We start from the raw sequence: 12259 nt of genomic DNA, 5'->3' as shown, positions 1-12259 counted from the left end.
GCCAAGTTAAACATCAGAGAGAAAATAGTTCTGTTGGGTGGAGAGCAGAGATTGGCAAAGTTTGACTGGCACTCTTACGTACCATGGAGGCCCTTAATTTTATTTTTAGAAAAAGCTTCTGTCACGTAAACTCAACACAGCCGTATCTGAAAATGTCTCTATTTTCACAAACACAGGAGTTTTTTTTTTCTTGGCTCACCAGGTGTTTTGTTTTCTTTTTTCTAGAGCTATAAAAAATTCTGTGCCATTCAAAGATGTAGATTCAGACAAATACAGTGTCTTCCCCGTAAGTATTAAGAGTAACCGAATGTTCACTAGATATTGCATCACTTCCTACAAATGTCTTTCCTTTAATAAGACAAGATTGAATTCCATTTTAATGTATTATTAATTTGATAATACACCATTTCAGGATTTTTATGGACTTTTTGGCATCTTAATAATACATGGAGCATCCACATGGATCTTAGGCCTAGACTCTCTGTTTCCTGAAGCCATTCCCAGCTGGAATTCTCCATGAGGATTTCGGTTATCTTGAAAACTGCTTTGAATTATTTTTGAAATTCCAAAACCTCCTTTAACTTACTGTTTTAAAGTGTATGTGTATGTGTGTGTTCGTGCGTGTGTGCACGTTTGATTTAGAGCAGTTAGGATGCTGGGATGTTCTCTCCGAAAGGAAACAAGCAAGTAACAGATGTCACAAACTCCTCAAAGTTGCTGGCACTGCAGATATTCCATGTGGGAATGGGGGAGACAAAAACATCGTTTGACATTATCATGGCCCTTGATTCTGTCAAATCAGGCAGGTCAAACATATAATAAATGTACACTAATTAACCAGTTTGGCTAGAGATTTTTTTAATTATCAGTAAAATGATTCATCGTTTGACCAAATAACCCAGTTATTTTGGAGCCTAAGAAGACTGATGATTAGTAGAGAAAGTTCAGGGAGTTAGATGGCCCTGCTGTTTGTGGAAGTGCATTTAGACACATATACGAACACACGTATGTGTGCGTGCACACAGATGTACAACATGCACTCATATAACCACACATATAAGTCCACCAATGCCCACATGCATACACATTCATGCACATAAACCTCCATACACCCACCTACAGGCAGAAACCCCAACATCACCTACACACACATATTTACATACACACACACTACTACCTGTTACTGGCCCTGGTACTATATTATGTTGCACCTCACACAGCATGTTTGATCATATTAATTTTAATTTTCTTTGTGATCTCTAGTGTTCCTAGACTGTGTGTGAATTAAGAACTGCAGATGTCAATACCCCCAGGCAGCTCTGATTGACCTTCATCGTGGGTAATATCAAGGCAGAACTAACCCTTCCTATGTGTGCTCTTCAATTTCAGACACTGCGGGGCTACCACTGGCGAGGGAGAGACTGTAATGACAGCAACGGGATGGCATACCCGGGCAGAAGGTAACTGTCTCTGCTGGTCACTGATTGGAAAATTACCTTCTGAAAAGGAGGCAGGAGGCATAATTCCTTCCCCCAGCCTAGGGGGAAGCCATGCTTACAGAGACGAAGGACCTCCATGTCCCAACTAAAGCAAAGCTCAGTGAAAAAAGAACAGCATTCATTCATTCATTCATTCATCCAAGAAATGTTCATTGAGCACCTACTAATTGCCAAGCACTCTGCATCAAGTTGGGCGGTAAACAAAATAGAAGTAAGTCTCCTCTTGTGGAGCTTACAGTCTAGTGGGAGAAACAAGCAAGCAAACGGGTTATTGTGGATGTTTATCCAGCCGCCTGCATGAGTTCTATGTGCAAGGCTGAGCCCAGAAATATCAGCCTCTCCCATCAGGAGTAAGAAGAGGGCTACTGTCAGTGGAGTACATGTCACATTTTAGTCCTGGGCTGATGTTCAGCCAATCACATCTCTGACTTCAAAAAATACATATGCCAACCTTCATCTTAGGTGAAGATGACAGCTGAGATGACAGTGCCAAAGCATTAAATTAACCAGATGTTCAGGGTTTAGAGGCATAATTTTAATGGCTCCACCTATCTAAATAAAGTAGACCACAGATTTGCTCATTTCGCTCATCAGCACCATTCTGCAACAATACAGTCCGTGGATAGAGTCAATCATGAAAAGATTGGATTTGGTCCACAGGTTCCAGCAAATATCCAAAACCAAGAGAATGGCAAAGAAGCCAAGCAGAGTGTGGGTGGCACTCTTCCTTGAAGAACCTGTTGTCTATCAAAGACATTTCGTGTAGCACTCATCCGTTCATTCATGAAGCTAGCATTCACTAAGTGACAAGTATATGTCAAAGACCAATGTCGATGTTTTCTTCTTAGGCCAGACAACTGGGATATACATCAGGATTCCAACTGTAACGGCATTTGGGTAAGCAACTACATTCAATTGAAGCCTGTGCTCTTAGTTTACACCCTTCTTAAAAGCCCACCGCCTATTTGCTTTAGTCAGACCTAAGGAAGAAGATGACAGACCAAAGCAACTCTTTTTCTGCTGTTTATAAGAGGGGTATAGAATTCTGATCACACATGAAGAGTGTCAATGACATAATGAGAGTTGAGGCTTTCTCTGTCACAGCCCCTTTAAGCCTTGCTTAAGGTCACCCACATGTAATCCCTTTATTCTGTTTTGAACAGTGTGAAATTAAACAGAGAGTGGTGTTAGCAAAGTTTTACAGCAACCCAAACAGCTGTTGGGGCCAGCCATGTGCTGTCATTATTTCACTGCAGCCATTTTTTCCCTGTTTCATAAGGTTAGTTAGGCAGAGTGGAATTACCCTGTGGTTACCCCACTACCTACACCTCAAGGCATCCAATGCTGGTGCCCTGGTTCCCTCTGAATACTGGATTTGCAGCTTCCAGGTAGAGAAAAGGAAAGGAAAGAGGAAAGCCAACCAACTGCTTATCTGAGGACAGCAATGGCAGCAGACCCAAGTTGTGTGGGGTCTTGAGCTTATATGATTTGAAGGGTCCTCACGAAGAAACAGAATACCAAATTACAAGTACAAAATCAAGTATGAAAGTAAATAATTAATTAGAACAATAAAAGAAATCCTAACAAATTACTGGAGACTTAGAAATTCAGGTCCCTTTCTTTTGAGGTCTCTTTTCTGATTTTCCAAGAGTGCTTACGTGGAAACATGTCCCAGGTGCAACCAGGCTTCTCCTCTCCACCTGGAATACTCTGTAGCTCCCAGCCTCTCCCAGCACTCACACAAATAAAGACTGAGCAAACGAGGATCCCTGAAGTTTAGGATTCCTCAGCTTCAAAATAAATTGCCTCTGGATAGTTGCCTCATTTATCTTCTTGGATGAAAAGGAGAAAGTTTCCATAAATATTTCCCTCTCTCCAGGACACTGATGGTCCATGGCTTCTTGGATGTGGGGAGCAGGACAAATTGTACCTCAGTCCATCTCATCCAGTTTATCATCAGTCACGCTGCCTTTTCATGAGGAGGAGAGGACATCTCCCCTAGATCTTATGGTGTCAAGACCACCAAGGCGGGTCTTGTTCTGATAAATTCAAGCTTAGTTGTCATGTTGGAGGACAAAGGGTGTTGAGCAATGTGTGAGGCTGCTGTCTTTGTTCCATGGCCCCATCCCTGCCTCTCACGTGATATGCCACCCCACATGAGGAAGGCCAATAAGAGACTGTGCTAGACCAATGGAAATCCACCAGGAGCTCAGGGAGCCAAGACCCAGTGCATCATCAGTAACGACAGAAAGGCACATGACCTTCATACCTATCCCCTTCCACAGAGGAAAAATGACTCACAGAATCACAAAATCATAAACTCAGAAGGGACTTTATAATCATCAAGTCCAATGTTTCCCAAACTGGGTCCACAGAAACCCAGTGTTGAGTGTGAGGTGAATAGGTATGGGGGGAGGGGTTCTATAGTCAAGTTTAGGGAGCACTCGGTCAATAAACCTGAACAGTTTTCTTTACTTCTGGATTTCTCAGCATCTTTAATGTTTTAGTGTGCACTGGGAGCCCCGAGACCACGAGAGTGAACGCGTATATATACATGTATATATGTATATATTTTTTTAAAGCTTTCCCTTAAAGTTATCCAGACTCTGCTTGAACCTTCCAAGGACTGGTCACTAGACTAATGGGCAGCACTAACTTTAAGTGTTAGAAAGTCCCCTCAGCTGTGTTCACTCAGTCCAAATCACAGGCCCAACCTCACTTCCAGGGTTCTCAGTCTCAGCGTATTGACCTTTGGGTGGGATAATTCTTTACTGTTGGGCTGTCTTGTAAATTGTAGGATGTTCAGCAGCATCCCTGGCATCTACCCACTAGATACAAGTAGCTCCCCCTCCCTGTGTTGTAACAACCAACAACGTCTCCAGACATTGCCAAATATCCCTTGGGGTGGGGTTGGGGGCAAAATCAGCCCTGTTGAAAGTTGCTGCTCTAGAAGCATCATCCTTAGGCACTGGAGAGGTCAGGACACTTAGAGCTCCAGCTCAGAGCCTCCCGAACCCACTCTGACCTTGTGCCCAGTCACTGGGCCTGCAATGCTTCCTGGGAGTGTCCCTCGCAGCGCTCCTGCTCTGCAACCTTCTGAACAAGATAAACCAGTTTCTGGATCTCTCCCTATTCCTGCCCCCGTTCCTTAAAGCCCAACTCATTCACACAGAGTGTTGCTATGTTGGATTAAGGGCTCAAGAGACTTTAAAGGGTTCTATCTACTGATTTGCCTTTGTACTTTTAAAGCCATTTGGGAAGGATTTAGCATACGTGTCTCATAAATTTAACAATAAACTGCTAATGTTATCATTTCTCTTTTAAAGGGTGTTGATCCAAAAGATGGAATTCCATATGAGAAGAAATTCTGTGAAGGTATGAACTGGAAAAATCAATGTGCATATTACAACAGAATATTTTTTCTAGTCTGAGTCAAATTGAAGGGAACAGACCACCCAACTGAGGAAGTGCCTGATGCTACAACTTAAAGTTGACAATTTATATTTATTTTCATGACAAATCAGAAAAAGACATGAAAAAGACTATAGACAAAGGAGGCAGAATCTAGAAAAAGCAAAACTGAATTTAATTGACTCCTTTATTTGGGGATTGGAAACTTCAGCGATAATGTTAGAAAATGCTGTGGGATAGATAACAGGGTAGCTGAAATCCAGCACTTCTCCAAATAAGAAAACAAGGAGAGGTGACCATTTTTAATCTTCTTCATATCCTTCTCAACACACTACAAAGTCCGGCATCTGGGCTTACTGACAGAGTCCCCAGGTCAGCTGGGCTAGAGACTCATATCTGGGTGACTTGAGGGAGACCTCCAACCTATAGCCATTGGGAGTTCCCAAAAATAGCTGAGCGAAAACTGTGTATTCTAAATGCCCAAATGCCACAGACATCTGGGCTACCAGTAATGTTAGGAGAAACCTATTACCACCCACATCTTACTGAAAACACACTCCTGAGATGCCCAAAGAGTCTCAAACAAGACCCTATCACTGTTTTATATCTAGGCAATGCTTTTCCCTAACATTTAGAAGCATTTCATTCATTCATTCATTCAACAGATACTTCCTGAATGCCTATTCCTCCTATGCACCAAGGACTATACTTGTCTCTGAGTTTTCATGATGTGATTGCCCTCAATCAACTTAAAGTCTAATTTCTTTAAGCTCTCAAGGGGGCAGGAAGAGGGTAGAAAATGTAAAGACCCACCACATAGTTATGCAGTTTAGAAATGCTTGTTGGATGAATGAAAGAACGAACAAATAAACTAATGAATAAATTAACTCAGATCTAAGTGAAATACTGGTATGAGGCTCTGAGGTCACTGTGGGAAGCCTGTTGGATTCCCCATATCCCACTCCCTCCTTGATGCCCTGGGCCTTCTCAGTCCCTATGTCTGTGGCCAAGTGCTAGCTGTCACAGAGGTCCAAGATAAGGAGCCACTGGAGCGAGGCTGGGCCATCCTCCAGCATGATTTGCGGGGTTTGGAGGTACGAGAAGGAGGCTCCCCTCTCTGATTCTGGGAGGCATTGCTTGATTCTTCCAGGATCTTTAAGGATTTGGAAGAGCACATGCATCACCCAAGGATGAATGACTTGTGTAGATGGGCCGCAGAATCAGATTGACTCTTAACCTCCAAACATACAGGGCTGCACGGAGACCTTTCTTTCTCCATCTCCCCATTAATTAGCCAGAATTGTCCATCCAGTGCTTTTGCGTATATGGATTAAGAGCTTTAAAAGACCAAAACATCCTTGAAAAATCAAAATTGTTCCATGAGATCACTAATCTTGAAAGTGAATTGTAGCAGAAATTGGTGTGTTTTCCAAGAAAGCAATTTCCAGAACCAGAATTTAGGGCATATTTCTGAGTTCAGATAAACTTTTGATTCATGTATTCATCTGTCATTCACTCAGGATGTTGCAGGACAGTTTGCTTTATGCTGAGCTAGGAAACACACCTGCAACTGTATAGCTTAGCTAGCAGTTTCAATGGCCTAGAAATCTCATTCAGCTCCTAAATGCTATGCCCCTCACTCTCCAACACGCAAAAAAATGGCAATGCATCACTATTACGATGCTCTGTGCACAGAACCTCACACCAGGGTATACGCTCTCCTAACTATCCAATCTGGAGGCTCCAAACTACTTGAGTGCCTAAATAATGTGAATAAATTGTGCCACCTAGGTTCACAGCCCAGGGGAATCATTTTGCTGGGAGACTCAGCTGGGGCTCATTTTCACATCTCTCCTGAATGGATCACAGCTTCGCAGATGTCTTTGGTAAGTAATTTTGGCAGTAATCATCCCGGATGTGCTGGACTTTGTGTTTGTTCCCCCCTTGCTCTCTCTAAATGTGATGCCAACTCCAAACAGGTGCAAATTTCCCTCCTCAGCAAAATATGCCATAAAACGCACATCCACAGCCATTTCAGTTCAGTTCACTTCAAACAATGAGGTAAGAAATGTGAGGGCAACGCTACAGCACATTCCTAGCAAGAGCCATCTCGTCCATTAGAGAAGGGCGTGGTCCCCCTGCCCAGCAGAAAGGAAACCTTGGCACATGGGGAAGCCCTTGTCACAGGGCCACCTCTGCGTGTGGTTCCCTCTTCCCTCTCCTAGAAAAATGACACTCTAATCCAGAGAAATTAAACTACAGAAATTATAAATTCTCCCTTGACCTCTTCTTCTCAGACTAAAGAAATCAGACATGAACCTAAACTCTGAGGGAACCTCTCCCAAGTCACAAAACTGGGCAGACAAAGACCTCCCCTTGTAAGGATGAGCAAGCCAGGAAGCATCTGGAGACGTAGAAAATGCTCAGGATCTCAAAAAAAGAGTGCTCTTTTGACAAAAACTTGCCGTAGGAGAGTGACATTTTGTAAAATATAAAATTAACGATAATTGAGAGGAGATTGCACCCGTGAAAAAGGAACAATCTGAGATCCGGGAAGACTACTTTTAGGTGAAAGAACAATAATTACCTGATGTAAAAATGCAATGGCAATACTGACTAGCAGGTTGGACAATGCAAAAAACAAGATGAGCAAACCAGCTGTAGAAATTCCGGAACTCAGATGAGAGGCACGCAGGATAAGTGCTTTGAGATTGAATAGGAAACCCAGAAGACACATCAGGCAGAGAGGAAGTGATGACCAAATAAATAGGAAAAGATAATTTTCTTGACTTGAGGAAATTCTTGTCTTCAGTCCAAAACCCCCAATGAGCATCAAGCCAAAGTACAAAATACAGTCACGCATTGCTTAACGATGGAGATATATTCTGAGAAATGCATCGTTAGGAGATTTCATTGTTGTACAAACATCATAGAGTGTACTTACACAAACCTAGATGGTACAGCCTACTACACATCTAGGCTATGTGGTACTAATCTTATGGGAGCACCGTTGTATATGCGGTCTGTCGTTGACCCAAACGTCGTTATGCAGTGCATGGCGGTAGACTCTCTCCTCATCATGTCTCACCTTTTCTTTTTATTCCAAATGTAAAGAAACATCTTGCAATCCTTCTACCCAAGAAACAATCAGAATGCATACTAGGAGGAAAAATCCTTTTGGCATCAGACTTATCTCTCAACGCTAAATTTCAGAAAACAGTGGAACAGCCTCTACAGCATTTTGAGGATTATGCGTCAAAAACGCTCTAACTGCCAAGATAGTGTTCTTACATGACGGTCACAGAAACTTATTCTCAGTCATTCAAAGATTCAGAAAACATCAGATACAAATGCCTTCCTGAAAAAAAATCATTTTAAGAAGTATTCCAGTCTCTCTGAGAGTGATATGATAAGAGGAAGGCGAAAAAACATTGTTACTAGATTCAAGTACATAAAATTGTCAAATGTACGCAATGTCAAAAAATTCATAAAATTAAAAGACAAATGAAAAATTTGAACAGTATTTATAATATGTAAGGCAAGATTTAACTTCTCTAATAACAGAGTTCCTGTATATCAATAAAAAACAATTTAATTTTTTAATGATCAAGAACAAGATAAATAAATATAAAAACAGTTCATCTTCAGTAGTAATCAAAGAAACACAAATTAAAACAACAATGCACTATCACTTATCATCTGTCAAATACACAAAGTTTAAAAAGTAATAAAGGTCCAATTTTAGCAAGAATATGGTGAAATGGACATGTTCATTCACCACCGATGAGAATTTAAGTTGATAGAATTTCTCCAAAAGGCAATTTGACAATATGTATAAAGTGACATGAAAATGTTTGTGATTTTAACCATTAATTTTGCATCTGGAAATTTACCTTTAAAACTGATCAGTCATTTGCTCAAGAATCTATGTACATGAGTATTCATCAAAGAGTTCTTTATAAGAGCAAAAATGAGAAAAGAAATTAAAAATCAGGGGCTGGCCCCGTAGCCAAGTGGTTAAGTTTGTGTGCTCTGCTTCAATGGCCCAGGGTTTCGCTGGTTCGAATCCTGGGCGCAGACACAGCACTGCTCATCAAGCCATGCTGAGGTGGCATCCCACATGCCACACTAGAAGGACCCACAACTGAAAATGCACAGCTATGTACTGGGGGGCTTTGGGGAGAAAAAGGAAAAGTAAAATTAAAAAGAAAAAGAAATTAAAAATCAAAAAGTGGGAGATTAGATATGTAAAAATATATTACATCCATAAAATGAAATATTATGCAACCATTAATACACATATTGTAGACCCATCTCTTAGCAAGAAAATATGTTTATAAAAATTTGTTAGGGGGCAAAAACAAGTTGCAAAATAGTATGTATGACCAGTTTTTGTGAAACGTGTCTCTGTGTGTGCAAACAAAGAAAATAATCAGAAAGTTGTAGATCAGTTATGTTAATACTAGTATCTTTGGGTGTAGAACTCTGGTAACTTTTTTCCTAATTTTTCTTCAATGAATTTGTATTATCTATCTACCAAATATCATAATACAAGATTTGGGGAATTTTTTTGTTGTTTTAAGCAAAAGCTAAGGAAACCAACCAAAGAAAACCAAAACATTGCTTTATTTAATCTTTGTAAAAGCCCTCTGAGGTAGGTATTGTTACAACCTAGCCTCAGTTTACAGACAAGGTACTCAGAGAGGTTAAGTAGACTGCCTAAGGTCACACAGCTAACAGGGGGCAGACTCACTTCCTATCAGTGTCATCTTGAACAAGCCACCTAACCAGAAACCCGGAAAGTGATGATAGGAAAAATCTCAGGCAAGATCATGTGCTTCGATGAGCTAAGGGCTGTGAAAGTGCTTTGGAACTGTATGCTGGATTCAAACCAGACAAAAGTAGATTGACACACAGCTCACAGAAGGCAGTGGTGGCAGTTAGCCAGGCTGGTCGATGTCCTTGTGCTTGTCCTTCCAATCCCACTCCAGGGCCTCTGGGGGCTGAGGTGAGGGGTGCCTCCCACTTTCAGGTTCTCCCTGAGAGGACAGCCTCTCACGTGCTCTCACTGGATCCGGCAGCTCACTCTGCATTGTGCTAAGTTTCTGCAGAAGAGAAAGACCCACAGAGAAGACCCATTAAAAAAATCACTCCCGAAAGCCCAGCAGTCAGCCCCAGCCTGCAGTCCTGACCACTGGAAGTTGGGTTGTAACAATTTTTATCTGCTATTTGCAACAATGAACTGATTGAAATACTGCAGATCAGTATTTGTTGGTTGGGTTTGGGTTATTTCCCACCCCACCCTTGTGACATTTTGGTGGTAAATAAGTAGTTTTGAGAAATGATGATGAGAATGGCAATAATGTAGGGCCAATGAGGAACTCAACTCGGCCATAATGGTAATTGGGATTTGTGGGTCTCAATACGTTAATAACGCTATCGATGGTAGGGGCAACACTGCAGTTTCTTTGTCATTTTATCATCTATTTCAAGCCTTTGATGTTCTAGGGTTCTTAAAATGTCTCTTCAGGTTAACATTCCCCTGTAAGATAAACATTAGCCCAGTCACTCTAAGCCTCGGCCACTTCTGTGGGATCCCATTTGATAAGAATGGAAGATGGGACAAGAAGAATAAAAAAAGAGAGATTTTGCTTCAAAAGTTGACATTGAAAATCAAGCTTTACCACCAAGTTATTGTCAAAATAATGCTGTACAAACCACCTCATATCTCAGTGACTTAAAACAATCATCATTTCTTCTCACTCACACATTTGTGGGTTGTCTGAGGTCAGCTGTTCTAGGCTGGGCTCTGTTGGTCTTAGCTCCAAGCTGAAGGTTGGGTCCGGGTCTGCTCCATGTGTCTCCTTTTTCTTGGTTGGACAATCTATCCAGAGCGTGTTTTTTTCATGGTTATGGGGGAAGTGCAAGGCGGCAAGGCCCCAATACAAACACATTTGCTGCATCATGTCCACCATCCAACCCATCAGCCAAAGCAAGTCAAATAGCCGTGCCCAAGATCAATGGGGAAGTATACGTGTGGAAACTGAGCAAGGGAAGAGAGTGAATATTCTCTGTATTGCTTTTAATTAATTATAAATGTTAAATATGCACTGGAGACAAATAAGCAAATACAGAAATTATTAGGAAATTGTTAAAATTCCCTTTAATACTACCATCCAGAAAGAATCATTTTAACATTTTGGAGTATCAGATTGGTTTTGAAATATTCTTTTAATATTATTCTTATTGAAGAAAAAGAAGATATAAAGTCAATATTAGAACTGCTTTTGAGGATTAAAAAAAATCACCCCATCATCTTAAATTTTCTCAATATTTTTCCACTCTTTCTAGCACTCCACACTCCCATGCACATTCACACACACACACACACACACATTATGTAGTCACAAGAACAGCAAGTATGCAATTGGCAATTCTCCTTTTTTTCAATTAATACTAATCATAATCATTTTTGCACATTGCTACTTAGTCTTTATAACTCATTATATTTGTCAATGTTCCATAGTATCTTTTTCAATATATGAGCCATAATCTATTAAACCATTCACCCATGACTGGATATTAAGCTGATTCATGATTTCATTTTTTGGCTATTATGGATCATGTTCCTTTTAAAAAGAAACCCAATTTTTAAAACTTATTATCTACAGACTCTCCTCATTTGCACAGGGAGTCAGCCTAGGTATGCGCACCATGCCTAACAGACATCCATGAGCTACGCTGAGCTCAGATGTCTCGTGTTTTGATTGTTTGGCTTTTAGTAATTGTGGCAAGTGTAAACAAAATATCACCAAATACTGACCTGGGACCTACAGTGTGCCAAGCCCTGTGACAGGGGCTAATGATACAGGGGTGAAGAAGATGGAAAGAAGCCAGGTCCCCAGAGAGCTTCAGGGCTAGTGGGGAAATGCAGACAGGCAACAGGCAATTTCAGAGCAAGAGCTGTTGTGATGCTCACATGCTTCCCAAACTGGAGGGAAGAAGGAGTTGGAGGCAGTCCGGCCCTAGCAGACCTAGGAAAGGGTGTCCTAGGCGCAAAAAGAACACGTGCAAAGGATCACAGTGAGAGGGCTCAGCATTCTGAGAAGAAGTTTACTGTGGCTGAACCAACGTTCACCGAGCACCAGGTGTAGAAGTAAGAGAAGGGACTAGAGATGAGCATAGGAGCCGGATCTCAAGGAAACTTGAAGCCACATTCGAGAATTAGGAGTTTAATCTGAAGGCAACAGGAAGCCATTGAAGGCTGTTAAACTGAGAAATAGCAGCAGTCAGATTTTGATTTTAGAAAAATCACTCTGGTTTCAATAGGCAGGATGGATTAGATGGAG

At 41.3% G+C, this 12259-nt stretch overlaps 1 protein-coding gene across 1 annotated transcript in view; it reads left to right on the top strand.

The window, feature by feature from the left end:
• The window catches only part of AOAH (acyloxyacyl hydrolase), a 180808-nt gene that overhangs the window by 79441 nt on the left and 89108 nt on the right, over positions 1-12259 (top strand). The window contains exons 7-11 of the mRNA XM_001501241.5: positions 226-286; positions 1390-1460; positions 2348-2396; positions 4826-4874; positions 6702-6796. Coding sequence (XP_001501291.1) covers positions 226-286; positions 1390-1460; positions 2348-2396; positions 4826-4874; positions 6702-6796 — 325 coding nt within the window. The remainder of the gene's footprint in view (positions 1-225; positions 287-1389; positions 1461-2347; positions 2397-4825; positions 4875-6701; positions 6797-12259) is intronic.

The sequence above is a fragment of the Equus caballus genome, chromosome 4 (assembly GCF_041296265.1).
Source record: "Equus caballus isolate H_3958 breed thoroughbred chromosome 4, TB-T2T, whole genome shotgun sequence".
Classification (NCBI taxonomy): Eukaryota; Metazoa; Chordata; class Mammalia; order Perissodactyla; family Equidae; genus Equus; species Equus caballus.
Note: the sequence above shows the minus strand (reverse complement) of the source record. Positions and strands in the feature narration are given on the sequence as shown.